At 41.4% G+C, this 26,453-nt stretch overlaps 1 protein-coding gene and 1 pseudogene across 2 annotated transcripts; one reads left to right on the top strand and one right to left on the bottom strand.

Moving 5' to 3' along the window:
* Positions 1-1,201: 1,201 nt before the first annotated feature.
* Positions 1,202-1,947, bottom strand: LOC134369286 (AP-3 complex subunit sigma-1-like; annotated as a pseudogene).
* A 2,471-nt stretch (positions 1,948-4,418) lies between these two features.
* Positions 4,419-26,079, top strand: ZNF354A (zinc finger protein 354A). Of its 2 annotated transcripts, none has more exons than XM_063085624.1 (5): positions 4,419-4,560; positions 5,550-5,616; positions 8,517-8,643; positions 9,628-9,723; positions 23,974-26,079. In XM_063085624.1, the coding sequence occupies exons 2-5, from the start codon at positions 5,593-5,595 to the stop codon at positions 25,533-25,535; spliced, it is 1,809 nt and encodes a 602-aa protein (XP_062941694.1). In that variant the 5' UTR covers positions 4,419-4,560; positions 5,550-5,592; the 3' UTR covers positions 25,536-26,079. The 2 variants fall into 2 exon arrangements, with proteins under 2 accessions (XP_062941694.1, XP_062941695.1); XM_063085625.1 differs by lacking the exon at positions 4,419-4,560 and adding an exon at positions 4,908-4,963.
* The last annotated feature ends 374 nt before the right edge of the window (positions 26,080-26,453 follow it).

The raw sequence follows: 26,453 nt of genomic DNA, 5'->3' as shown, positions 1-26,453 counted from the left end.
TCTCTCCCTCTGCAAGTCCAATGCACCACTGTGGTCTTTCTCTCCTTCCTTCTTTCTCTCTTAGCTCCCACATATGAGTGAGTACATGTGGTATTTATCCCTCTGTGCTTTGCTTATGTCACTCATAAGTTTCTCCAGGCTCATCCATGTGTTGCAAATGGGAGAATTTCATTCTTTTTTAATGGCTGAGTAGTATTCAATGGTGTATATATACTACACTTTCCTTATCCAATCATCCATTGTTGGACATTCAGGTTGGTTCCATGTCTTGGCTATTTTAAACAGAGCTGTAATGGACATGGGAGTGCAGGTATCACTTTGACATTATGATTTCCATTCTTGTGGGTATATACCCAGAAGTAGGATTGCTGGATTGTTTGGAAGATCTATCTGTAGCTGTTTGAGAAACCTCCATATTGTTTTCCGTAGTGGTTGTACTAATTTACAGTCCCACCAACAGTGTAGGAGCGTTCCCTTCTCTCTACACCCTCGCCAGCATTTGTTATTCACCGTCTTTTTGATTATAGCCAGTCTAACTGGGGTGAGGTGGTATCTCAATGTAGTTTTAATTTGCATTTCCCTGAGGACTAACCATGTTGAGCATTTTTTTGTGTACCTGTTGGCCAGTGATAAAATATACTTTTATTCACTTTGTTGAGTCAGAGGGTCATAAAAAAAAATATTGCTAAAGTAGATATCAGGCAAAGAGAAAGGTGCTTTAGAAGTCCAGCAAACTTGGAATTTCTTTAAACTAAGAGAAAAAGGTCATAATGTTTTCATGCAATACATACTCGGTTCTTTAAATAACAATTGTGACAAAGAGCAGAAAGAATTAAGGAATGCTTCACTTGTGATCCATACAAAACACCAACATTTTGTTTGTACATAATTAAAGAAATTATGTACTCTCAAACATTTTCCAAAATACTATATTAGTCAATACATAGAGGCATGCCTGAGATGGCATAAGAATGCAGTTTAGAAAAGAAAAAAAAAGTCACACTGGAACTATTCAATTGCCTTAAAATCACTGAGCAACAAAAGCAATATCGAATTTTCATACTGATTTTACACAACTTCTATACAATACCTTGACTTAAATCCAAGAGCAAAGACTCCTCTACTTTTGGTAAACAACTATATGGTAAACTTAGATGACTTTTCCCCCTGGATTATACCTGGGAGTGGTCTTTTAAATTTTTTATTCAAAAGAGGGCAGGTTTGGCACTTTTATACTGATTTCACTAATGTTAATATTTCTCGGGATCTCAGCAATGTTAACATCAGCATGGGCTGGAGCTCGCACTAGGCCAGCCTCAGATTTCTCCAGTTTATTCTGTGCATCTATTTGTATAACAGTCTCATTCATGTTGGTCTCCGATACCATTCCCTCCATAACCACTTCTGCAAGAATACTGTGAACCTTGTCTACATGGAAAATTAAATCCAGTTCACAGCTGTTTACAAAACACTTGTCTAATGTTTCCACGAATAATTGAATTAGATCTAAAATGCCATGTTCACTTTCTGAAGAATCCACACAAGACAAAATATAACGTTGCATAATGTCTGTAATTCAGTTTGTTGTCAGATCCTCCAATTAATAATTCTCCTTCAGGACCGACCTGTGGCTCACTCGGGAGAGTGCGGTGCTGATAACACCGAGGCCATGGGTTCAGATCCTATATAGGGATGGCCGGTTTGCTCACTGGGTGAGTGTGGTGCTGACAACACCAAGCCCAAGGGTTAAGATCCCCTTACCGGTCATCTTTAAAAAAAAAAAAAAAATCCTTGTTCTAGGAAATTACAAGTATTTTCATCTCTCTTAGATACCAAATGGAAAGTCTCCCTGATGACTGCTGTTGTGTATCTTCACCGTAGGGCTGGTAGAACTTAAAAGAGCTGCGGCTTCCCATGATTGTTTAAGACGAGGATCGCCTTGATCATGGCTGGGTCTGGCGCACAGGGTGGGCCCTGGGGGCCAGGGTGGGGGCGGCTCAGGAGCCTCTCCTCTGATCTAGCAGCTATCCTTCCCCACCTGCCCCTCCCAATGCCCACCCAAGCTCCTGAGCTACTGGGTGGGGCCTGAAAGAAGCAGAGCCTGGACCTATTTTTATTGGTTTTTTCCCTGGACATTTTTTTTATCCGCTGTTGATTGAATCCATGGATGCAGTACTCGGGGATATGAAGGACTGACTGTACTACTGCCTATATTCTACCGCTGATGTGTTACTGCTAAAGGGGCAACTCAGCTCCTGGCTGAGGCTCCCCCAAATTGATACCAATCTCACAGGTTTGGCTGCCAGCCCTCAGACAAAAGCAAACCACTGAAAAGTCAAATGTTTGTGAAAATGGAAATAACCTTTACTCAGGAATACCAGTAACCTGAGAAGAGATGTTAGGCTAACCCATTTCTCCGGTAAACCTGAAGGAGAATGGCCAGGCTAAAGCCATCACAAAGACTCAGGTTTACTGAGGGGTTTTTTAAGAGGCGGGATGAGGGAATGGAGCACAGGGAATGAAAAGCAGGAGGCAGGGCATGTGAGCAGCGAGGGCTTCATGCAAGGTCTCAGGCAAGGTCTTGCCAAGACTCCATCTGGTTTCTGCTCCCATCCTTATCTCAGGGTATGGGTCATACATGCAAGTCTGCAGCTTCAGGCTGGCTGGAATACAACTTTACATTCAGGTAAATAATATCATCTTGCCCCATAACCAAGGTCCAAAATATCAAATAGCCAGGGGGAAAAAAGGAAACTCAGAGAAATAAATTCATACCAAGAAAAAAACTGTCTTTTTAAAATCTTCTAGAGCCCATGTGGTTTTAGGTCCCAAAATGGCTTCAGTCCTGCTTGCTGCAACATTACTGTATTTGTTTTACCATTGTTCTTGATGGTTAAAACCCAGAAACAACACAAATGTCCATCTATTAGGTAAAGCTATATGCAATAACAAGGGTGAAGCCAACAAAATGTTTGGAGAACAAAATGCAAAAAATACAGTTGTATGATTTTATTATACAAAGTTAATAACAGATAAAACTAGTGTATAAGGATGTAAGACCACAAAAAAAAAAAGCAAAAAAAAAGGTCTATCTCAAAAGTCATGATACTAGCTGTGATTGGGAAGGGAGTCCTAAGTATTAGTAAGGGTCCACTTCCCAAATTTGGGTGGGTGGTTGCAGGGGTGTTTCCCTTATAACCATGCATTAGAATGAACTACATGTTCTAACTGGCTCTCCGCGTGCACATTTCACAATTTTAAATAGCATAAATGCTGAAGTAGTTAAATCGGAAGTTTCTTGATACTGCTCCTTTCTCATTACTTCCTATGCTGATTTCCAGCTGGTTATTGAGGACTACTTGCTAGTCAAATTTTTTTTTTTTTTTTTCAAAAGGATTTTTTATTTTATTTTATTTTTATTTTTTATTTTTTATTTTTTAATTTTATTTTGTCGATATACATTGTGGCTGATTATTGCTCCCCATCACCAAAACCTCCCTCCCTTCTCCCTCCCCCCATCCCCCCCAACAATGTCCTTTCTGTTTGCTTGTCATATCAACTTCAAATAATTGTGGTTGTTATATCTTCTTCCCCCCCTGCTAGTCAAATTTTACAAGGTCTGTGTACTACGAGGTGTGGCATTCAAAGAATTGTAAAAATTGAGCCTGCTTACATACCTCTGCAGCTGAGCCAATAGGCCGGTGTTCCTGAATAAATGCAGTTTGACCAAAAAATAAAGTAGGACAAGAATTGTGATTCTATTTTTATTTCATTTACTCAAGTGTGTATGTGCACCAAATAGCATTTACACACAGATGGAATCGATGTTTCTGCTGGATTTATTTCTTTATTACGTTTCTTCATTCCACATACTGTGTAAATTTTTTTTTTTTAAATGAATGCAATGCTTTCATAGTCAGGCTAAACAACAAAGCACTTTCCTCTTTAAAAAATAATGCATACACGGTAGTTCAAAATGATACCAAAAAACGAACGTTTCAATAGGAAATGGCCAACGGACCTATACAGACAATTAACATCAGAAAATATCTAAATGGTTAACTAATAAATTTAATTTTGGCAGCTGCCTAGTGGCCTTAACAATCATTTATGCAAACACATAGCTACAAGACAATGTCCTGGGAGAACCACCCTTCCCTTCCTAAAAGACCCGGAACCCAGGGCCCTACAACTCACTAAGGGATGCAGCAAACCGGGCCAGGCACCTGAGAGCCCTCCCCCGGTGTCTGGGCATGTGACCCACTCAGCCAGGGTCCCGCCTCAGCAGATAAAAGCGGAGAATTACACTTCCCAGAATCCTTGGGTCCTCACGTGGACTACATCTCCCAGAGGCGCAAGCGGCCTCCCCTGCACGGCCCCAGCCCCGCCCCTCCTGGTTCTGCGAGGGCGGCGCAGCGTTTGCGGCTTGGCTGCTGAGCGGCTTCTGGGCCTGAGGTGGGTACAGGCGTCGCCCGGAGGGGTCCCGACGCCAGGCTGCTGTCGGCCGCGGCGGTTCCGGACCTCGGAGGCTCGGCACCGGGGAATCCCCGAGCCTGGGAGGTGAGCGGCGGAGGGACGGCGGGAGGCAGCGGCGGACCAGGGCCTAGGGAGGGGGCGGGGCGCGGGGAACAGGCCGGCGAGACGCTCGGAGGGGCCTTTGGGGGCGCGGGCGGGCACCTCGCGTCTCGCCTGCCCTCCACCACCCGTCCCGCGACGCTGCCCCTGGACGCGTCAGGTCGGGGACCTCGTCCCCGCTTGCCCGAGGCCCAGCCTCTCCGCTGCTTCCTCCGGGCCCGTCCATCCCCGTTCCCTGCCCGGTCCCTGCGGCCTTCGGTGAACGCGGGAGAAAACGCACTTCCTCCCTTCAGCGTCAGCGCAGACCAGGCGGCAGCCTTAGTGACCTGCTTTACAGAGGAGTGAGGCGCTCGGGGTCCCCAGCGGCAGAGCCAGGACTGGAACCCAGGTCTTCGGTTTCTCTGCCCGTTCCCCGCACCCCCCCCCCCCTCGCCTTAGGAAAACCATCGTTTTCCTTTGCTGGAAGAGTTATCCCTTAAAATTTGGAAATCGATTCTTGACAGGAGGGAGAGGAATTGTTGGGGAAGAGCTAGAGGTGGAGGAGAGTTGTCACACGGCACGCAGTGACAGGGGAGACTCTGGAGCCCGCTGTGGTTGGAGTGCTGGTGCCAGCCTCACTGGCTGCGAGTTGCCCTGATCTATACAGTGGGGGTGCTAGCAGTGCCTACTGGCGCTGTGGGACTCAGCAGGGTAAGGTGGAGCCTGGCTGGTGCTGAGGCTCAGTGCGTCGCTGCTCCTGGTAGTAAAATCCAGTGTCCTTCTCGGGAAACTCTCTGAGCCAGGAAGAGTTGGGTCCCGGACCAGGATGGCCCCAGCCCTTCTCTGTGGTCTGTCCGCTCCTAGCTTCTCCTGACTTCCCTCTCTGAGGGCACATGGGGTCATTCGCAGGTGATGTAAGGACTTCAGAGCTGCTGGTTCTGAGGGGGTGGAAAGCAGAAGGGGCTTCCTCCTGTCTCTCTGTTTTTTCCTCTCAGATCTGCCTTCTGGAGGCTGCACCCATCCTTAGAGGAAGAGGACATGGCTACTGAGCAAAGGACTCAGGTGAGCTCATTGCCATCTCAGTTTTCAGTAGATGAACTTTTTTTTTCTTTTTTTCCTCTCTAACTGAAATTCTCTACCTAGTACAATCTTCACCAGGATTTGGAGCCCGGGTCCTTTTACGTTGGAGTAGTGGGTCCACCCTTATGGTGGTAGATTCTGTAGGGAATTCTGCCTGCCCTCATCTGTGTGTAGTGTTTCTCTTTCCTTTCCTTAGTAAACATACCTTTGTTCACTAAATCCATCATATGATCGCTAATTTGGCAGGTAAAATGCCACGTGTCTTTGTATCACTAGAAACAGAATATGCACACCTGGGAAAATTCGTTTTTGGCCCTGCCTCCTTCACTCATCTATGTCTTCCTCCCTGCCCTTGGCAAGAATGCTTTTCTTTCTTTTTTTTCTTGCCTGAGAATCCTCATGATACCTTCTCCAGGCTTCTCCAACTCACAGTTTTTAGTTTTTTCTCCCTCTTAACTTTGTGGCTAATAGGCCTTATTGTACCACTCCCTAAAAACTGATCTTGACCTGCCATTTTTATCTTTGTGTCTCACCCCTCCAAGTGAGACATGACATGAGCAAAGGATAGCCACGTTGCAGGAGGCACACTTGGAGGGGTCTCCTCAGGATGCTGGGGAGAGTTTCGTGAAATATCAGTGGTGGATGGAAAGGCAGTGTACACAATGGTTAGGAAGTGGGGTTCTATAGCCAGATGGCTGGGTTTTAACCCATCTCCTCTGTTACTGTTTGTGGGCCTTGAGCAGATGACTCTACCTCTCTGTTTAGTTTCCTCCCCTGTAAAATGGGAGTAACAACCATGCCTACCTCCTAGAGTAAGTGAAAGGATCACATGAGTTAGTGCAGAGAAAGTGGATCAGGGCCGAACACATAGGTAACTGCTCAGTGTGTGGTTGCTGTGGTAGCTGAATGATATTGTTATATTAATAATGTTAATGTTGACAGAAACTGCCGTATAGTGTGTCTAGGACCCAGAAAATACTTGTCCTTTCTTTACTCGTCTTCATCTCACAGTAACAATTGATGTTGAGTGTCCCGTGTGCTGGGAAACATGCTGCAGGCTCTACAGTCGTTATTTCTCTCACAGTAGCACAGGAAGTATCCACATTTTGCATACATACAAGGAAACAGGGGCTCAGATAAGTCAAGCAATCTGAATTCAGCCTCAGATGTGTCTGGCCCTCATTCAGTGCTCAGACGTCCAGCCCCTCCTCTGGTACGTCTTTCAGCACATGCACAGATCCAGCCCCATGTTACCAGAGCTCTTCAGCAATGTGACATTATCTTTTGGACTCACAAATGCAGTGGGGTTTGATCTTCTGACGTTACGGCCAGGACCTGACATTGCATATTTGGGCTGCTCTTTTTTCTTTTAGGTCTTTCTCATTCCATTCCAGCAGAGCCAAGCTGCTTACCTGTTCAGAACCTTCTCCATCCCGGTGTGCCCATGAATCCCATAAGCAACTTCTCTAAACACACCTGCTGCCCATGCATCAGGTGGACTTAGGTGTAAAACTCAGTGACCAAAAATTTAATACCAGAGAGAACAGTGAGGTAGTGCTGGGTTGACAGTTAGAAAACTTTAGTTGTGGTCCTGCCACTGTCACTAGTAAAGCATGTGACCTGGGATCTTCAATGTCCTGGACCTCATGTTCCTCATCTCTAAAATAAGGGTTGAACTAGGACCCGGTGTACAGTCCAACCCAGCTACACAGTTTTCTTTCATTGTTCAAATTATTTCATGCATTTTCCTTGTCTGTCAATTGGATTGTGCATTCTTTGAGGGCAAAGATCATTTCCTGTATTCCCCCATATACCAGTACATTATTTTTCTTACACATGTATTGCATGCTCACGGTAAAAATTTCAGAGAATAAAAAATATATATGTATAAAAAATAAAGTTACTCTTACTTCAACATCTGGATATAATTATTATCAGCCCTTTGGTATGCATCCCTCAAAATCATTTTCTGTGCACATTCATTCATGTATGTATGCATGTATTTAATATTTTAACCTTTTTTTATTGTGGGAAAATATACATACTATAAAATTTACCATTTTAACTCGTTTTGAGTTTATAATTCAGTGGCATTTTAAATACATTCACATCGTTGTGCAGTCATTGTCACTATCCATCTCCATCGTATAGATTATCTCATTTATTTCTTAAGCCTATGAAGTAGGCATTTAGAGGCAGTTTTGCAGAGTGGTTAAGAATGGAGTTACAGACATTCACCTGGATTGGAAATCCACTTTTACCACTGACCAGCTGTGTGACTTGGACAAATTTTTTACCCTTTCTGACTTCATTTTTTCTTGTGTAAAATGAGGACAATAATAGTATTTTCCTCACAGGGTTGTTGCTGTAAATGCCTTACATGTCCCTTAGAAAGCATTCAGTAAATTATAGCTATTTTAATTTTCCATAATTACTATTCTCAAACTTGAGTAGGCACACAGATAGTGCCTTAGGTTATTTAACCCAGTCTTCTTCAGTGAGTATTTAGGTTGTTTCCATTTTTTTGCTCTTACAAACACCATAATAAGTACTTGTGGGTGTACTTTTGTGCACTGTTCATTACAATACAATAGTAATTGGTGAGTTAAAGAATATACACATTTCTGAGCTTTTTAATATGTATTACCAAGTAGCCATCAAAAAAAGATAAACGTCTCTTACAGTAGTTAACACAATGCCTGGTTCATACTTTGCGCTGCTCAGTATATATTTGTCACTGATCAGTTGTTCATTAAACAAATGACCTGGAACCTTCAGAACCTTGAATAGCATCAGAAGCATTTCACACGTAGTCCATCTGCTGCCTTCTTCACTCTGTGTGAGGATGGTCCTAGGTTTGCTGGAATGGCTTGTCTTTACAGGTGTCACTGACATTTGAGGATGTGGCTGTGCTCTTTACTCGGGATGAGTGGAGAAAGCTGGATCCTTCTCAGAGGAACTTGTACCGGGATGTGATGCTGGAGAACTATAGTAACCTGGCCTCACTGGGTAAGGAAATTTGCCCTGTAGATACAGAATTCAGAAATTGGAATATCTCAGCACCCATTCATACCCTGAATGAAAGCTGTGGGTCATCAAAAAATTAGAGCTGAGTTTTGCCTCAGAATTATACAAATCAGATCTGTATTAAAAAAAAATATTAAAAACACATTCCCTCTTATAGTTATGGAATTGCCCTAGAGAATAGAGGAGAATCACTGTCCTCTTCTCTCTATATAGTAGCAAATTGGAAGTTTTCTTCATGGTTCAGGCTTCATTTCTCCACAGTTGTTCTATGTTTTGTTTCCTCTTCTCTCAACAGAGGGCTTTGTTCAATCGCTGGACCTACCACTTGCCTTTCCAACTTGTCTTTCATAGCGGTCAGCAAACTTTTTTATACAGGGCCAGGTAGTAAATATTTTAAGCTTTGCAGGTTACATATGGTCTCTGTAACATATTTCTCTCTCTTTTCTTCCCCCCAACCATTCTTGGCATGAGGGCCATACATAAATAGGCGGTGGTCTGGATTTGGCCCAAGACCCATAGTTTGCTGACCATTGCCATTGTTGAAGGGGAGTAAGATAGATTTTTTCATGTTAATCAAGCTACTTGGTATATAATCCTTTCCATAAATACATGCTTACAAATTTTAACTCAGTCTATACATCTAACATTCCCTTTTCTATGGAAAGGTAATTACCAAGGCTGTATGTTTATCATATTTCCCTAACATACAATTAATTATACCAAAGTGATGTTCTACACGTCACTTGCTTTTTCCTTAACACATCCCCCTACGTTGTGGGGGCACAACTTGAACACCCCACAGAATCTCTTTGTTCTATTCTCTGAGTTTTGCCCTTAAATCTGGGATATCTCCTTGTTTGACAGCTGGCTGGTGTGGGGATCTGAACCTTTGACCTCGGTGTGGGATACCTATTTGTGTCAAAACAAGACCAAGCCTTTTTTTTGGGGGGGGGGGTCTATGAGCAGGACTCCAGTTTGCCAAACCGAGAGTGATCTCCCTGTTGCAGCGAGGAGAAGATCCCTGGAAGGTAGAGAAAGAAAGTCCCGCAGGTTCCTCTCTAGGTGAGTGGTGGGCCCGAGGTCCTGGGAATTGCTGCAGACAAAGAGTTGGTTAATAAGAGGTGCAGCTTGGAGTGTGGGTTGAAAAACTTCCTGTAGGTTCTCAGTCCTCAGGAAGAGACGGGGAAGGGGAAGCCCAGGTTCCTAGACACAAGTTTCTTCTTATTCTCATGTAATCACTCCACAAATAAATCTCTCTGGACCTCTTTTCTTGTTCTTTTCTGCTGTTTCAGAGAAGGGCTGCATTTTCATGTATTCATTCATTCATGTATTCATATTTAAGGAGTTGCAAATAATTCATTCTGGCTGAAGCTCAGGGTATGTATATACAAAAAGAAAGAGATGAGGAAGAAAATGAGATTGGAAAGCTATGTAAGGACCATGCTGTAAGTGCTTTGGTACAGTACTAAGAGATGTGAACTGTCTGATGGATGACTTGGAAGTAATTGAAGAATTTAAGCAGAGAATTATATGGTCCTTGATGTCTTAGGAGAATTGGACTGAATCAAAAACAATTTAAATGTCCTTCAATAGAAAAGTAGCTAAAGAAGCTGTGGTGTGTCCTTACTCTGGCATGCATTGCCTGCTAGAAAGAAAGAATACACTGATGTGGACAGAACTCCAAGGCCCATTAGGGAGAAAGGCACGTTACAAAGCATTATTATGACATGTCACCATGTATGTTTAAAGAAAGTTGTGTGTGTGTTTGTCTGTATGTGTATATGCATGGAAGCACTGAGAGAAAGGTTAGGCAGACACACCTTAGTTGGTTGCATTAGTTACATTTGGAATAGAATCAAGAATAAGGGTGCTGAAAGAGGATTTTATTTACATACAGTGTTTTAAGTTTTCACAAAGAATATAATCATGAAGTTCTTATGTGATTTGAATTTAATAAAAATGGTCACTTCAGAAGCATTGTGAGGGATAGATTTACATTGATAAAGGTGGGAAACCTTGCAGAGCTTCTTGCAGTAATGTAGGCAGGAGTTAGTATGGCTTTGACGAAGGCCTGTGCTGTGGGGTTCATGAGGGAAGACGGGGAGCCAGCTTGATAAGGGTACAGGATGAGTTCAGTGTGGGATTGTTTTCATTTGAGATGTGAATGAAATACTTGGGTAGAAATCTCTGGTGGGCAGTTATATAAGATAGACAGGGTTGGAACCCAAATGGGAGATCAGGGAGCCATCAGTAAGAAGGTGGTATTTGAAGCCTTGAGCTGACTGGGTGAGAGAACAGAGCAGAGGGCAGAATCCCAGGAACCAACATTTATGAGGTGGGTAAGAAAGAGGAATCTGACCAGGCCTGAGAAGTAATCAGAAGAGAGAAAAAGGAGAGGCAGCCGTCAGTGACTGAGAGTTCTGTACTTGGGATGTTGAACCTTCACCCCTGCTTTGTTGTCCCTTTGTAAGTGGTGAGCAAGTCTGTGCTGGGTGCAGGCGGGGTAGCCTTGGGCAGAAGGGGATGCAGGTCCTGCACTGGGGACTCCACAATCTAGTGGGGAGGACAAGGGCGAATGCACTGACACACACAGGTTGAGAATTACTCATTCTGGGAAGGACAACATGCCATGAGAAGGCAGAACAGGAGGGGCAGTGTCAGCAAAGACTTCCCTGAGGAAGGGCCAGAAATCCCAGCATGTGGAGAATATCCCAGGCCCTAGGAATGGCGTGTGCGAAGGTCTGGAGAAGGGAATCCTACATGTCCACAGGGAGCAAGGGCAAGGGTAAATGCAACAGGAAAGAACAGCGGGGATAAGATCCCACTAAGTCACGGGCCCTGGCAGGTTCTGAGCAGTCATAAGCAGCCTGGGGCCAGGCTCAGGTGTACACTCTGCAGAGACAATCCTGCGGCCACCATGAAAACCCTTGTGGCAGAGAAGTGCAAGGGCTGGTTAGCAGCTGTTATATCCAGAGAGTAGGTGATGGCCTGGGCCGTGGGCACAGTGAGGAACTGTAGGACAGACTGCCTCAGCCCAAAAGCCCCCATGCTGGGCTGGGAGAGCTTTCTCCCCAGGATAAGTTGAGATTTTTTTATTTAGGGACCACACTTGTATATCTTTTGAACTGTCACACTAACTGTGGAAACTGCCAGAAGCCACCACAAAGTAAACAACACAGGTAGGAGTGAGCCAGTTGATGGTTAGGAGAGGTGCCAGTCCAGCTTTTAGGTGTGGACTGAGTCTGGTGTGAAAGATCAGAGGAAGAGAAGAAAGAATTGTTCCGGAGCATCCAGTAGGGGAACGAGTCTCCCTTCCTGAGAGGAGTGACTCGTCGTTGGATTAAAATGAGTAGAATGAATGAATGGAGTCCAGAGCTGTCCCAAGAGACTTGGGCACCTACCAATAGGGCCAGGGGTGCTCAGCCCCCTCCCCAGGTTTGTGAAGACGTCCTGAAGGAAAACTGAGTGGATTAATGAGTGAAGTGATGGACATCAGAGCTGTTTTCTGCTCTGATCCTCCTGATGGGATGGCCCTCCTTTCTTTAATCAAAGATGGAAGTCAGGGGGGAGTCCTGGAGGTGCTGACGTGTGGTTGTGTCCATGCTGTGCCCTGCGAGGCTCACATCGGCCTGGACCAAAGTGGCCTCAGAACAGCTTCCCGTCCCAGTGGGAGCACACTTCACTGCAAGCACCATTGAAGGACCTGGGTGTTCTTGGAATTGCCTCAGATTGTTGACTCTAGACCAGAACTAAACACCCACCTTTGCACAGCCAGTGATGGAAAAGCTTATGTTCCCAGTGGTAGGACTCCCTAGAACCTCAAAGTGTACTAGTTATTTCTACTTTGAAACTATTCACAAATAGAAAAAACAAAAACAAAAAAAGGAAACCAAATGTGTCATCCCATGGTATCGAAGGGAGGAAATGGCTCAAAGGTTGTGTGTCTTTCGTTTGGTCTCTTTTTTTAATAAATGAGCCCAGTGTGTATTCACCTAGGTTGTGCTTTTCTGGAAGAGTTGTAATAAGAATAATGGGGTTAAACCAACTTGTACATCTCATAAGTTTGTTTTAACCCAAATGTGTAAGTTTGTTTTATACCCAAATGTGAAAATATTCTGGAAATCTACAGTTTTTAAAATTCCAGGGATGATCTAGGTAATCAAGTCCTTCCAATGAAAGTTTGTTTTTCTGTCCTTGTCTTTTTCTCTTCTTTTGTTTTCTTGATGCAAGAAGCCCTCCAGGGTGTACTGAACCATGTGGGGTGTGAGCTGAGGGTCGCTCAGCAGCTTTGCTGGGGCTGCATCTGCACACTGAAAGGGGCATCTTTTCCTGATTGGCACAAAGTGCAGCAGGGGTTAGCAGCAGCCCTAGTGACATAGTAGTGGTTTTCAAAGTGACTGTTGTTACAGGTGAAAGTGGAGCCAGAGTGCTCTGTAGCCCTGTTTCGTTTGTATGAGTTTATCTTGTTCTTGTCCCCCTGCCTTCCCCACCATGGGCCCTGCACCTCCCTCTTGCCACCACCATCTCTTCTCCTTGTAACTGCCAGAATAATCTATTTAAAAGGTAAATTGGGGGCCGGCCCCGTGGCTCACTCGGGGGAGTGCGGCGCTGTGAGTGCAGCGGTGCTGGGAGCGCCGAGGCCGCGGGTTTGGATCCTGTATGGGGATGGCCGGTGTGCTCACTGGCTGAGCGCGGTGCGGGCGACACCAAGCCAAGGGTTGCAATCTCCTTACCGGTCACAAAAAAAAAAAAAAAAAAAGGTAAATTGGGTTGTGTCACTCCAGTGCTCAAAACCTCTTGTGTCTCTGTCACATAGAGCACAGTCCAGAGTCCCCGTCATGGCCTTCAGAGACCTATATGGTCTGGCCCCAGCCACCTCTTCACCTCCATTTCCTGCTCTGCCCTTCATTTGAGAACTCTTAATTACCTTGGCTGCCCTGCAGTTCACCTCACGGGCCAAGGGGGCTCCCACCTTAGGGCCTCTGCACTTGCTTTTTCCTTGACCATTTTTCTTCCTCATGACAGTGTGCCTATGTGGCTCACCACTGTCTTGCATTGCATAGGTTTCTGCTCAGGTGTCACTTTTTTGAACAGGAGCAGCTTGTCTAAAACATGGCCCTCCATCCTCTATGTTGTTTCTCCCCTCGCCATGATTTATTTTCCTTCCGCATGTTTAGCACTGCACAATAGTACATATTTACTCATCATCTGTCTTTTCCTCTGCATTGTAAGCAACTCTCTTGTGCCGTGTTGCCTGTGTCATTTGTTCCCATTTCCTCAAAACCTAAAACAGTACGTGGCCAGAGTAGGCTTCCAGTGCATGAGTGACTTGGACTAGGTTAGTGGTGATGGAGACAGAAATAAGTGAACCAATTCCAGAGATGTCTAGGAGATAAAAGCAGCAGGACTTGGAGATTGATTAGGTATGATAGACAATGGAGATGGAGTTCTCAGAAATGTTTGCTTTGTTTGTGGCTTGTTCTGGGATGGACAATGATATCATTCACTGAGATTGAGTAACACTGGAAGATCAGATTGGGGGATGGTATAAATTTGATTTTGGATGAATTAAATTGTCTTTGATTGACCCAGTTATCCTAGTAGAAATGTCAAGTAGCCTGTTGGCTTTGGATTACTACACCTCAAAATACAGATTGAGCATGAAATGTAAATTTGGGAGATGCTGGTCAGTGTAGATTAATCGAAACAAGTGTTGAGGTTGAGTTAGCCTAGGAAGAAGGTTCAGATTACAGTAAGAGGAAGAAAGAGCCTAGGACTAAATCTTGAGGAACTCCAGCATTTTGAGCAGCCAGGTAGAGAGAAATAAACTCATAGGGAAGACAGGTGTAGGTGTACGATAGGAAGAAAATTGGGAGAGTGTGGTGCCACTGAAGGCAAGGCTCATATCATAATAAGATGGTAGCAGTAGAGATGCGGAGAAGTAAATGAATTTGAGATATATTTATAAACAGTTCTTGGTAATTGATTAGATGAGGGATCAGAGAGAGAGGGGCGTGAAGGATGCCTCTCAAGGTTTAAACTGAGAACTGGTGCCATTTACAGAGACAGAGATTAAACAGGTTGGAGGGAATAATCATGAATTTGGTTTTAGGTGTCTTGACTTTGAGGCGTCTCAGTTGCTAGTTTGAGTCGGCTGTAAGTGAGAGTAGAGAGCAAAGAAATTTTGCCTAGAGTATAATTTAGTAATTGAAGCTGGCCTATAGACAGAGACAGAGTGAGAAGAATTGGAGGCCTAGGACTAAACCCTAAGGAAATCCGAAGATTACAGATGAGGAGGAGGAAAATGAGTACACAAAGGAGATTGTGGCTCATGGGAAATGAGAAGAATGCGGATTAAGGTACGGGGTCACTCTAGTTTAGGAAGAGGGAAAAGAGGGATCACTGTCACATTGCTGCTGAGAGGTGAGTGCGGTGAGAACTGAAGAGAATGTCTTGTCGTAGCCACATGGAGATCATAGTGGCGGGGCAGAAGCAAGAATGGGACTGATGGGGGTGAGTGGAAGGGAAGAAATGGACAACTGTAGGATACTCTATATGTAGGAAGATATTTAGAGCAGAAAATATATATGTATATATTTACATATATATGTGTGTATGTAGAGAAAAAATCAGATGTGAAGAAGAGACAGCAGCAATAGTTGGAAGAGCTCTTCTATCCATATATAAACAAATATGTATATTTTTTCTTCTTTCTTCATTCCACTTATACTATGCAATACACCTTATTCTGCCCCCTTTCACTTGATATATATTGAAGCTCTTTCCATGTCAGTACATAGAGAGCTTCCTCACTCTGAGGAGTAGTTCTGAGGCCTTAGTCTGCTCTCTTCTTGGTTACCTGTAGTTCTGGATGATGTTAGATCAGCAGGTCCAGTTTGGGCTAGGATTATATAAATGTTATGTTATTGTTTATTAGCAATATGGAAATTGATTTAAAGCTTTATAGCTATATTTTTATTATGTCCCAATGTAGAGTCCTGATATATTAAAGTTAGATTAGTCCAAATGTCCATCAAAGGAATCTGGTTGAATAAACTGTGGTACATCCACACAATAGAATTTTGTGCAGACGTAAAAAGGCATGAAGAAGGCCTCTGCAAGTTCCACTGTGAGCTGATCTCCAGAATATAGCAGTAAGTGGGAAAAAGAACAAAACTGTAAGTATAGTACTTATTTATAGGAGTGGGGAAGGGGATACCCCCCTCCCAAGAAAAAATGTGTGTATATTTTTTATTTAAAAAAAAAGAAGGAAAAAAAGAGGATAAAAGCAGATCAATAAAAATGGTTACCTATAAGGTGAAGGAAGAAAAAGGGTGGAGGGAACAGGGATAGAATCTTAGAAGTTTTTGAAGATATCTTGTTTAATAATTTTGACTTTAGAACTATAAAATGTTTTATAAAATTATAAGAAAATTAAATAGAAACAAAAAAGTATCCCCTGACTATTGAAAGCAAAATGAAACAAATGACCCTAATTGCATTTCAGGTTCGTGGCTTAGCCATGTAGAGAAGAATTATTTCAAATTCCTTTGACGTATGATAAGTTTATATATAAGGGCAAAAATAACTGCAAACAACAGTGTTAATTTTGGTGGGCATGACAATAGTAGTTTTGATACATTTATGGATGGAATGATTGACGTCTGGGATTTGCTTTAGCATAATCTAGGAGGAGCAATGTAGGGGTTTGCATAGTTTGCTAGGACTGCTATAACAGTACCACTAACTGGGTGGCTTACAGCAACAGACATTTATTGCCTCACAGTTCTGGAGGATAGGAGTCCAAAATCAAGGTATTGGCAGGGCCCTGCTCCCTCTAAGACTCTGCATAGAATCTCTCTTTCCTTTTCCAGTCTTGTACTGGTGACTGGCAGTATTTGGTGTTCCTTGGTTTGCAGCCACATCAGTCATATCTCCACCTTTGTCTTCACATCGTGTTCTCCTTGTGTGTCTTCATATCATGTTTCCTCTGTGTATTCCTGTGTCCAAATTTCCCCATTTTACAATGACATCAGTTATAATGGATTAGAGCCCACTCTGGTGACCTCATCTTAATTTGATTAAATATGCAAAGACCCTATTTCCAAATAAGGTTACATTCAGAGGTACTACAAGTTAGGGCTTAAACATAGCTTTTTGAGTGACACAATTCAGCCCTTAACAATTTAGAACAGGGTTGGTGATTGTTGAAGCTGGCTTGGGGATTCATTGTACAATTCACTCTGCTTTTTAATATGCAAATATGCAGTACTACCTCCTTTGTTGGTGTTATATACAGTTCCCAGCATAGCTCTCTCAGTTCTCTGACTCTAGAAAACCTTGTGAGACTGCAAATGCAAGTGACATTTTTATAGGAGTAACTTTGAATCTGCCTGCCTACAAGATAAGGTGGTGAGGGATACTTTAGGAAGTATGAGTAAGTCTGGAAAGCTGGCCGGGGTTCGAAGACTTTGATGCTGCCTTCAGCATGAGGGTTCCCCTTCCGTCTAGGCTATGGCTAATCCTTTAAATTCCCATCTTTGATGTCAGTTCTTCCAGAAAACTCTAACCACCACCTGCACCCCTTCCCTACTGCACTCTCCACTCTCTAAGGATAATTTGGATTTTGTACTAAGCTCATGTTTGCATCCATGTCTACCTTGTGTTTTTGTTGTAGAAATTATCACATTGTGTTGTGATTGCCTAGTGACTTTTTTGTCTCTAATGCCAAACTGTAAACTCCTTGAACAAAAAAACTGTTTCTTTTCATTACTGGATCCATAGTGTGTTGCACATCACCAGTGCCTAGGACCTAGTAGGTACTTTTTAAATATTTGATAAATGAGTAAAATAAGGAGCAATCAATGCTTTTTGAAGTAACAAAAGGAGTTTTATGTATTGAGGGATAAATCCAGTGGGAAATAATACTGGAAAGGTGAGAAACAGGGGTCAAAGGAGCAAATTGAGGGTCTGTAGCGGTAGTCACTCTAGAGTGAGATCCTGAACTTGGACCTGTTAGTGACAGTGTTAGAAAGTGATGCGATTTAAGAGAATTTGATGACTCCCTAGACTTGGAATGCAGGAGAGAGAAGATTCTAAGATGAAACGGAGAATCTGGAAAGGTTATGGAAGGTGTCTGGAAAGTAACTGGAAAGGTTATGATGTCATTCTGAACTTGGAAACTTAGTAAAAGGGTTTGAAAAGGAATGTACTTTTCAAACATTCAGATTTGGACAGGCTAAATTTAAAAAGAAAGATACTCAAATGAAAATTCTAGTAGGCAGTTGGAAAAACCTCTATTTTTAGAAGAGTCAGAGTAGACATTCATGTAGGAGGTGTGGGAGTGGATGAAATCATCTAGGGAGGGAAGAAGACTGAAGAGACATTCAAAGTGTAGTAAGAGCCAGGGAGGAGAATCTAGACCTAATGACAGGAACTAGTCAGGGCGGTGGTAATTAGCAAGATCATTCTGGTCTCTAAACTTCTGACCTGAGTCTTAACCTTGTTCATGAGGTAACTCAGTCCCAGGCTTGATTCTAAGAGGGAGCAAAGGTTGAAATGCACCTCAGGAGACATTTGTAGGCCTGTAGAAAATTCTGAGTAGATCATAAGGGACAATTAGGATATCCGTAATCCAGGACTCATGTTTGCTTCAGTGGAAAACAGGAATTCAGGACTAAGGCACTAGCACTTTAGAGTTTGTATGGGTTTCTCATGGACCCTTGTAGCTGTAATCACTTTGATTAAAAAATAAAAATTCCCCATGTTGCATTTCCTTATTCTCCCTTAAACAAAAAGTTTTAAAAGGGTTTCTGTACTTGATGTTTCTCTTTTCGTTTCCTCTGTGCACTCCAGTTGGGCTTTCTTCCTTACTAATCCAATAAGAGCACTGTCATTAAATCCCAAGCAACCTTTACCTTGCCACAATCAGGGTCAAGTTTTTAATCGTCAAGTTATTTGTCACAATTGATCATTCACTCCTCCCTAAATACTTCCCTCCTTTGGCTTCTAAAACACTATACTCTTCCTGATATTCTTCTTAACCACTAAATGTCACAGTGACCAAGTGATTTCTTTCAGTTCTTTTGCTTTAAATAAAACCAACATGCTGATGACTACCAACTGCCTATCTATAGACCTTTTCCTGGAACTCCAGAATAATATAATCGGCTCTCCATATTCTGTAGGTTCTGCATCAGCAGACTCAGCCAAGCACAAGTCAAAAATATTTTGACCCACAGTTGGTTGAAAATACCATATTTTTAATCTGGTTGGTTTGATACATATTGGTATCAAAAATACTGTATTTTCAACCAGCAGTTGATGGAATGTATGGATGTGGACCCTACAGATACAGAGGGCTGACTAAGGGACTTGGGCATCTGTAGATTTTGGTATCCGTGGAGGTCGTGGAACCAGTACCCTGCAAATACGTTGGGCTGACTGTATACAACTGACTATTTTGATATCTTCAATGTCTGTTAAGGCATCTCAGTCATAACAAACATATTTAAAACAGATACCCCCTCAGGTTTGCTCTTTTCCTACTTTTTCCCTTGGTAGAGACAGTAATGCGTGGGAAACAAAATACTTCTTAGATACCCAATCCTGATGCTCAGGGCTCTAGTAAGGGTGAGTTGGTCACATAGTTGCAGCTTGTCTTTGCACTAAGGCCTAAGGCAGGGTCTCTACCAATACCTTATAGTCCAGAATCTAAATTGCAGAATCTTGCTACCTTCTTGCCAGCACATGTACTAAATCTGGAAACAATGGCTTATATACACACAGGAAAGTGTTCCATTTTTGTCACCACACCCCGTACATTTGGCCCAAGTAAAGGATTGAAATTTGATTGATTTAGAAAGCCTACAGTGGAGAAATAACTAAGAAGGCATTAAGCAAAGAGTAAAAAAAAAAAAAAACCTCTTTTTCTTACAATAAATAGTAAAGATATGAGTACATATAATATTAGTTAAGGAGCGGTGTAGAGTGGGAAAAAAATTCCAAAACCCTGAGAATATTGTTTTTGAAAGAGGATACAGAAGAGGAGTTATTCATGAAGGAAACTGAAAAATGAACACTGGTAGAAGAAAAGAGAAAGCAGACTATATTATATTCACTAAGCAGAAGGAATTTGTACAGAGGTGACTGAGGACGTGAATGTCAAATAGGTAGGAATCTCAGCTACAATGAGGTGCAAGGGATCCCTGTATTCATCTGTTTCTGTTGCTTATAATAGAATACCTAAAATTGGGTATTTTGTAAGGAAACAGTATTTATTGCTTATAGTTTCAGAGGCTGGGAAGTCCAAAATCCAGGGAACACACCTGGTGAGGGCCATGTTCTTGGTAGTGTCTCTACAGCAATGCAGGGTGTCACATGGCAAATGGCTTAAGGAAGAAAGAGCTAAGCTTCTCATTCACCCTACTTATAGAGCCATCATAACCACACCCATGGCCACCATTAAACCATCGATGGATTAATCCTTCACTAGGGGCATGGTCCTCACAATTTAATCATTTCGTATAGGCCTACCTTTCAATTACCATAACCCTCTTAACACTGTTACAGTGGGGATTAAGTCCCAATTATGAACTTTGGGGAACACATTTGCCCATAACAGTCTCCTTAAATGGTCAACTATAGCCCAGGAGAAAATGCCAAACTGTGCACAACTATTCCCCTGAAAAAATTTAATATTTATTGAATTCTATTCTTTACCACTTTTTCATGTTAACCCTGCTTTACCTTTTTATATCCATGCCCGTCTGTTGATCTTTGACTCTTTTCAACCCTCCCTATATAGTTTTTCTTGTTTGATGTATGAATAGGCTGCCTTCCTAGCTTGCAGCTGTTGGTTTCATGCCTACCTTGTAGCAATGCAGTAATGCTTTCTTGTTTGAACTGGCCCTGAAACCTTCTCAGTTACCAATGTACTGTCCTGGAAGGCAATTTCTACAGGGTTTGAAGTGTGTGTGTATAAGTGTAATATATATGTATGTATACACATATGCATGTATATGTGTATATATGAAATTAATATGTAAGTAAAAATATTTGACATTGTTCAGATTAAGATATGTATGTAATTAAAGCAGATTAACAGAGCAAACAAGTTTTATATATAATTGGTTTGCCATCAAGAGGATATATAGGAAAAGAGGGCATAATATACTTGTAAAAAACACTTATGTTAGAGAAAAGTGAGATATATAGATTTAGAAAGATATATAAATATAATATACTATATATGTGTATATAATGTGTATATATAATATATTATGACAGTTTATAATATATATGTAACACATTGGTAAGTGCTATAGTAAGGGGAATGGACTGTGGAAGCTCAGAGTCAAGAAAAGACTAAAAGAGAGGTAACTTTTGAATTGAATCTGAAGAATACAAAGCGTTTGGCATGGGAGAACAGAGGGGAAGACATTTCAGGTTAGGAATGATTACACAAAGAGAAATGTCAAGAAGATAATTTAGGAGTCTATCATGGACTTTGTATTCTGATCCCAGACTGCCTTGCCCAGCTAATGTACCCCTTTTAATCTCTTTTCTTCATCAGCAAATTCTTATGGTCACTCTTACTCTCTCACCCTCTTTATTTATTTATTTTTAATAATTTTATTTTGTCAGTATACAATGTGGTTGCTTATTGTGGCCCATTACTGAAACCTCCCTCCCTCCCCCTTCCCCTTCCTCCCTCCCACCTCTCTCCTTCCTCCCAACAACTTCATATCTGTTTGCTTGTCATATCAACTTCAAGGAATTGTACTTGTTGTGCCTTCTTCCTTCCCCACTCACAGCTTATTTGTGTACTTACTTATTTATTTTTAGCTCCCACAAATAAGTGAGAACATGTGATATTTCTCTTTCTGTGCCTGACTCGTTTCACTTAATATAATTCTCTAGGTCCATCCATGTTGTTGCAAATGGCAGTATTTCATTCTTTCTTTTTCTTTTTTTTTTTTTTAAAGATGACCGGTAAGGGGATCTTAACCCTTGTCTTGGTTCACCCAGTGAGCTAACCCGCCATCCGTATATGGGATCCGAACCCGTGGCTTTGGTGTTATCAGCACCACACTCTCCCAACGGAGCCACGGGCTGGCCCAGTATTTCATTCTTTCTTATAGCAGAGTAGTATTCCATTGTGTAGATATACCACATTTTCCATATCCACTCATCTGATGATGGACATTTGGGCTGGTCCCAACTCTTAGCTATTGTAAATAGTGCTGCAGTGAACATTGCAGAGCAGGTATACCTTCAACTTGATGATTTCCATTCCTCTGGGTATATTCCCAGCAGTGGGATAGCTGGGTCATATGGTAGATCTATCTGCAATTGTTTGAGGAACCTCCATACCATTTTCCATAGAGGCTGCACCATTTCACAGTCCCACAGACAATGTATGAGAGTTCCTTTTTCTCCACAACCTTGCCCACATTCATCGTTCACAGTCTTTTGGATATTAGCCATCCTAACTGGGGTGAGATGGTATCTCAGTGTGGTTTTGATTTGCATTTCCTCAGTGCTGAGTGATGTGGAGCATTTTCTCATATGTCTGTTGGCCATTTGTATATCTTCCTTTGAGAAATGCCCATTTAGCTCTTTTGCCCATTTTTTAATTGGGTTGCTTGTTTTTTTCTTGTAAAGTTGTTTCAGTTCCTTGTATATTCTGGAAATTAATCCTTTGTCAGATGTATATTTTGCAAATATTTTCTCCCACTCTGTTGGTTGTCTTTTAACTCTGTTAATTGTTTCTTTTGCTGTGCAGAAGCTTTTCAGTTTGATATAATCCCATTTGTTTATTTTTTCTTTGGTTGCTCGTGCTTTTGGGGTCGTATTCATGAGGTCTGTGTCCAGTCCTACTTCCTGAAGTGTTTCTCCTCTGTTTTCTTTAAGAAGTTTTATTGTTTCAGGGTGTATATTTAATTCTTTAATCCATTCTGAGTTGATTTTAGTATATGGTGAGAGGTATAGGTCTAGTTTCATTGTCCTGCATATTGATATCCAGTTCTCCCAGCACCATTTGCTGTTGGTTTTTCGTGACAGGCACTCAGCCAGTGGGTGCACCGGTCATTCCTATATAGGATCCGAACCCGCGGCGGGAGCGTCGCAGCGCTCCCAGCGCCGCACTCTACCGAGTGCGCCACAGGCTCGGCCCTCCCAGCACCATTTGCTAAAGAGGCAGTCTCTTCCCCAGTGTATAGGCTTGGTGCCTTTGTCAAAGATCAGATGGCTGTAGGTGTGTGGGTTGATTTCTGGATTCTCTATTCTATTCCATTGATCAGTGTGTCTGTTTTTATGCCAGTACCATGCTGTTTTGGTTATTATAGCTTTGTAGTATAGTTTAAAGTCAGGTAGTGTTATGCCTCCAGCTTTATTTTTTTTTTGCTCAGCATTGCTTTGGCTATGCATGGTCTTTTGTTATTCCATATAAATGTCTGGATAGTTCTTTCCATTTCTGACAAAAATGTCATTGGAATGTTGATGGGGATTGCATTGAATTTGTATATCACTTTGGGTAGTATGGATATTTTCACAATGTTGATTCTTCCAATCCAAGAGCATGGGATATCTTTCCATGTTCTTGTATCCTCTCTAATTTCTTTCAGCAGTGGTTTGTAGTTCTCATTATAGAGATTTTTCACATCCTTGGTTAACTCAATTCCTGAGTATTTTATTTTTTTTGGTGGCTATTGTAAATGGGCAGACTTTTTTGGTTTCTCTTTCTGCATGTTCACTATTGGAGAATAGAAATGCTACTGATTTTTGTGTGTTGATTTTGTATCCTGCAACTTTGCTGAAATCATTTATCAACTCTAAGAGTTTTTTTGTAGAGGCTTTAGGCTGTTTGATATATAGGATCATGTCATCTGCAAACAGGGACAGTTTGACTTCATCTTTTCCAATCTGGATGCCCTTTATTTCCTTCTGTTCTCTGATTGCTCTGGCTAGTACTTCCAACACTGTGTTGAATAGGAGTGATGAGAGTGGGCATCCTTGTCTAGTTCCTGTTCATTCAGGATGATATTGGCAGTGGGTTTATCATATATTGCTTTAATTCTCACGCTCTTTAAATGGGTTTGCTTTATTTTCTTCACCCTAGTATTTCAGCTTCTATCAGTTATTTTTTTATACTGCCTAACTTTCTTATTTTTTCCTCTTGCTATTTTTTTACCAGATACGAAGACCTTATTTAAATATCAGTATTTATTTATTTTACACATTTAGTCTCAGTAGCCAAATGCTGTGATATCACATGGAACATCTTCAATTTCTTTCTTTTTTTTCCTTTAGGATCGAAGAACAGTCATAACATCACAAAGTCAAGTCAGACACAAGACTCTTCATTTCAGAGACCAATAAGGAAAAGATACAAAGGGAATGGACCATGGGACTTGAAATCAGAAGAAACTTGCCTATATGAAGGCAGACTAGAGAAGAAGCATAACAAAAAGGAAAGTTTTCGTATAGTTTCAGTCACCCACAAAAAAATCCTCACTGTAGATAGAAGCCATAAAAATATTGAATTTAACAAAACCTTTAGCCCAAAGTCAGTTCTTGTTAGGCAACAGATAGTTCCCAGAGAAGAAACACCACGAAAATGTGAAATACAAGGAAACAGCTTCAAACAGAATTCACATTTAGTTAGTCAACCAAAAATGACAGCAGAGAAACGATATAAATGTAGTATGTGTGAGAAAACCTTTATTAATACTTCATCCCTTCGTAAGCATGAGAAAAACCATAGTGGAGAAAAATTATTTAAATGTAAAGACTGTTCGAAAGCCTTTAGCCAAAGTTCAGCTCTTATTCAACATCAAATAACTCATACTGGAGAGAAACCATATGTTTGTAAACAATGTGGGAAAGCCTTCACTCTTAGTACATCCCTTTATAAACATCTAAGAACCCATACTGTAGAGAAATCCTATAGATGTAAAGAATGTGGTAAATCCTTCAGCCGAAGGTCAGGCCTCTTTATACATCAAAAAATCCATGCTGGAGAAAATCCTTACAAATATAACCCAGGTAGGAAGTCATCTAGTTGTAGCACATCCCTTCCTGGATGTCAAAGAATTCATTCCAGAAAGAAGTCCTATTTGTGTAATGAATGTGGCAACAGCTTTAAGTCTAGCTCATCCCTTCGTTATCATCAGAGAATTCACACTGGAGAGAAACCTTTTAAATGTAGTGAATGTGGGAGAGCCTTCAGTCAGAGTGCATCTCTTATTCAACATGAAAGAATTCACACTGGAGAAAAGCCCTATAGATGTAATGAATGTGGAAAAGGCTTCACTTCTATTTCACGACTTAATAGACATCGAATAATTCATACTGGGGAGAAGTTTTATAATTGTAATGAATGTGGCAAAGCCTTAAGTTCCCATTCAACACTTATTATTCATGAGAGAATTCATACTGGAGAGAAACCCTGTAAATGTAAAGTATGTGGAAAAGCTTTCAGACAAAGTTCAGCTCTCATTCAGCATCAGAGAATGCATACTGGAGAAAGACCTTATAAATGTAATGAGTGTGGGAAAACATTCAGGTGTAACTCATCCCTTAGTAATCATCAAAGAATTCATACTGGAGAGAAACCATATCGATGTGGGGAATGTGGGATATCTTTTGGCCAAAGTTCAGCTCTTATTCAGCATCGAAGGATTCATACAGGAGAGAAACCCTTTAAATGTAATACATGTGGGAAAACTTTTAGACAAAGCTCATCACGTATTGCACATCAGAGAATTCATACTGGGGAGAAACCCTATGAATGTAACACATGTGGGAAACTTTTCAACCACAGGTCGTCACTTACTAATCATTATAAAATTCATATTGAAGAGGACCCCTAGAAAGTAGATTTGCATGTATGAAAGCCTTAAACCAAAGCTCATCAGAGAAGACATACTTAAGAGTGATGTAACAAATGTACTAGATATGAAAAAAATCCTATAATTTAGTTATCAGATATTAAATTCCATGGGTAATCCTTGACTGTGTAATAGAAATGAAAGTATTTGTGCCTGTCAGACACTTCTAAAAATAATCTGAGATGAAGAATTCACAACAGGAGACATTGACTTTGGGCATTTGTAAAGTAAAATGTGTTTGTTTTTCCTCTTTCTACAGCAGTGTATGTTAGATACCATGTGATCATCATAAACATCTCTGAGTGGTGAGGTGTGCTTTGGATTTCTCCTTAGGAAAACAACAAACCACTGCTCATTTTTCATAGCTAACATTTAATAGCATATGAAATAATTGATCAAAGAAACTATACATTTTTAGATTAAAGGACCAAAATAAAAGATAAAAATGAACTGCAAACTACCTCTCAGTCTCTGGGGTTGGTCCTTTTCCTGACCTGATGTCAAACTGTGCATGGATTTCATTAAAAAAGAGAAATAAAAATCTTGTCTCTTCCTTTGTTGTAGTTAGTAATTACTGTGAATTGGGTTATTTCCTACCCAATTCCTAATTCTGTTCTCAGAAATATTTTTTTATTGCTCTTTAGTCATATTTATTTTGGAAACATACCTGCTGTATCCTGTGAGCTGTCAAATTAGGTATATTAAGTAGAAGAATAGACCATTATTTCAGGTTCAAAGCTATTAAATGTTTGGGGTTTTTAAAATTCAAAACAAAAGGACTTAGAAGTTTTTTTAACAAATCTAACACCTATGGCAGAATCTTCACAAAATCATTGCTGTAGTCTGAATGTTTGTTTCTCAAAATCCTGTGCTGAAATCCTAACTCCCTAGGTGATGGTA

This window comes from Cynocephalus volans, chromosome 2 (genome assembly GCF_027409185.1).
Source record: "Cynocephalus volans isolate mCynVol1 chromosome 2, mCynVol1.pri, whole genome shotgun sequence".
Taxonomy (NCBI): Eukaryota; Metazoa; Chordata; class Mammalia; order Dermoptera; family Cynocephalidae; genus Cynocephalus; species Cynocephalus volans.
The sequence above is the reverse complement of the archived record's forward strand: the minus strand, read 5'-3'. Positions and strand labels throughout refer to the sequence as shown.

Excerpts from the sequence above, each read along its gene's own strand:
- ZNF354A (XM_063085624.1), top strand. The coding sequence starts at position 5,593 with ATGGCTACTGAGCAAAGGACTCAG. Across the intron at positions 8,644-9,627 it reads TAGTAACCTGGCCTCACTGG|GACTCCAGTTTGCCAAACCG; the intron begins GTAAGGAAATTT and ends GTCTATGAGCAG. Across the intron at positions 9,724-23,973 it reads TCCCGCAGGTTCCTCTCTAG|GATCGAAGAACAGTCATAAC; the intron begins GTGAGTGGTGGG and ends TTTTTCCTTTAG.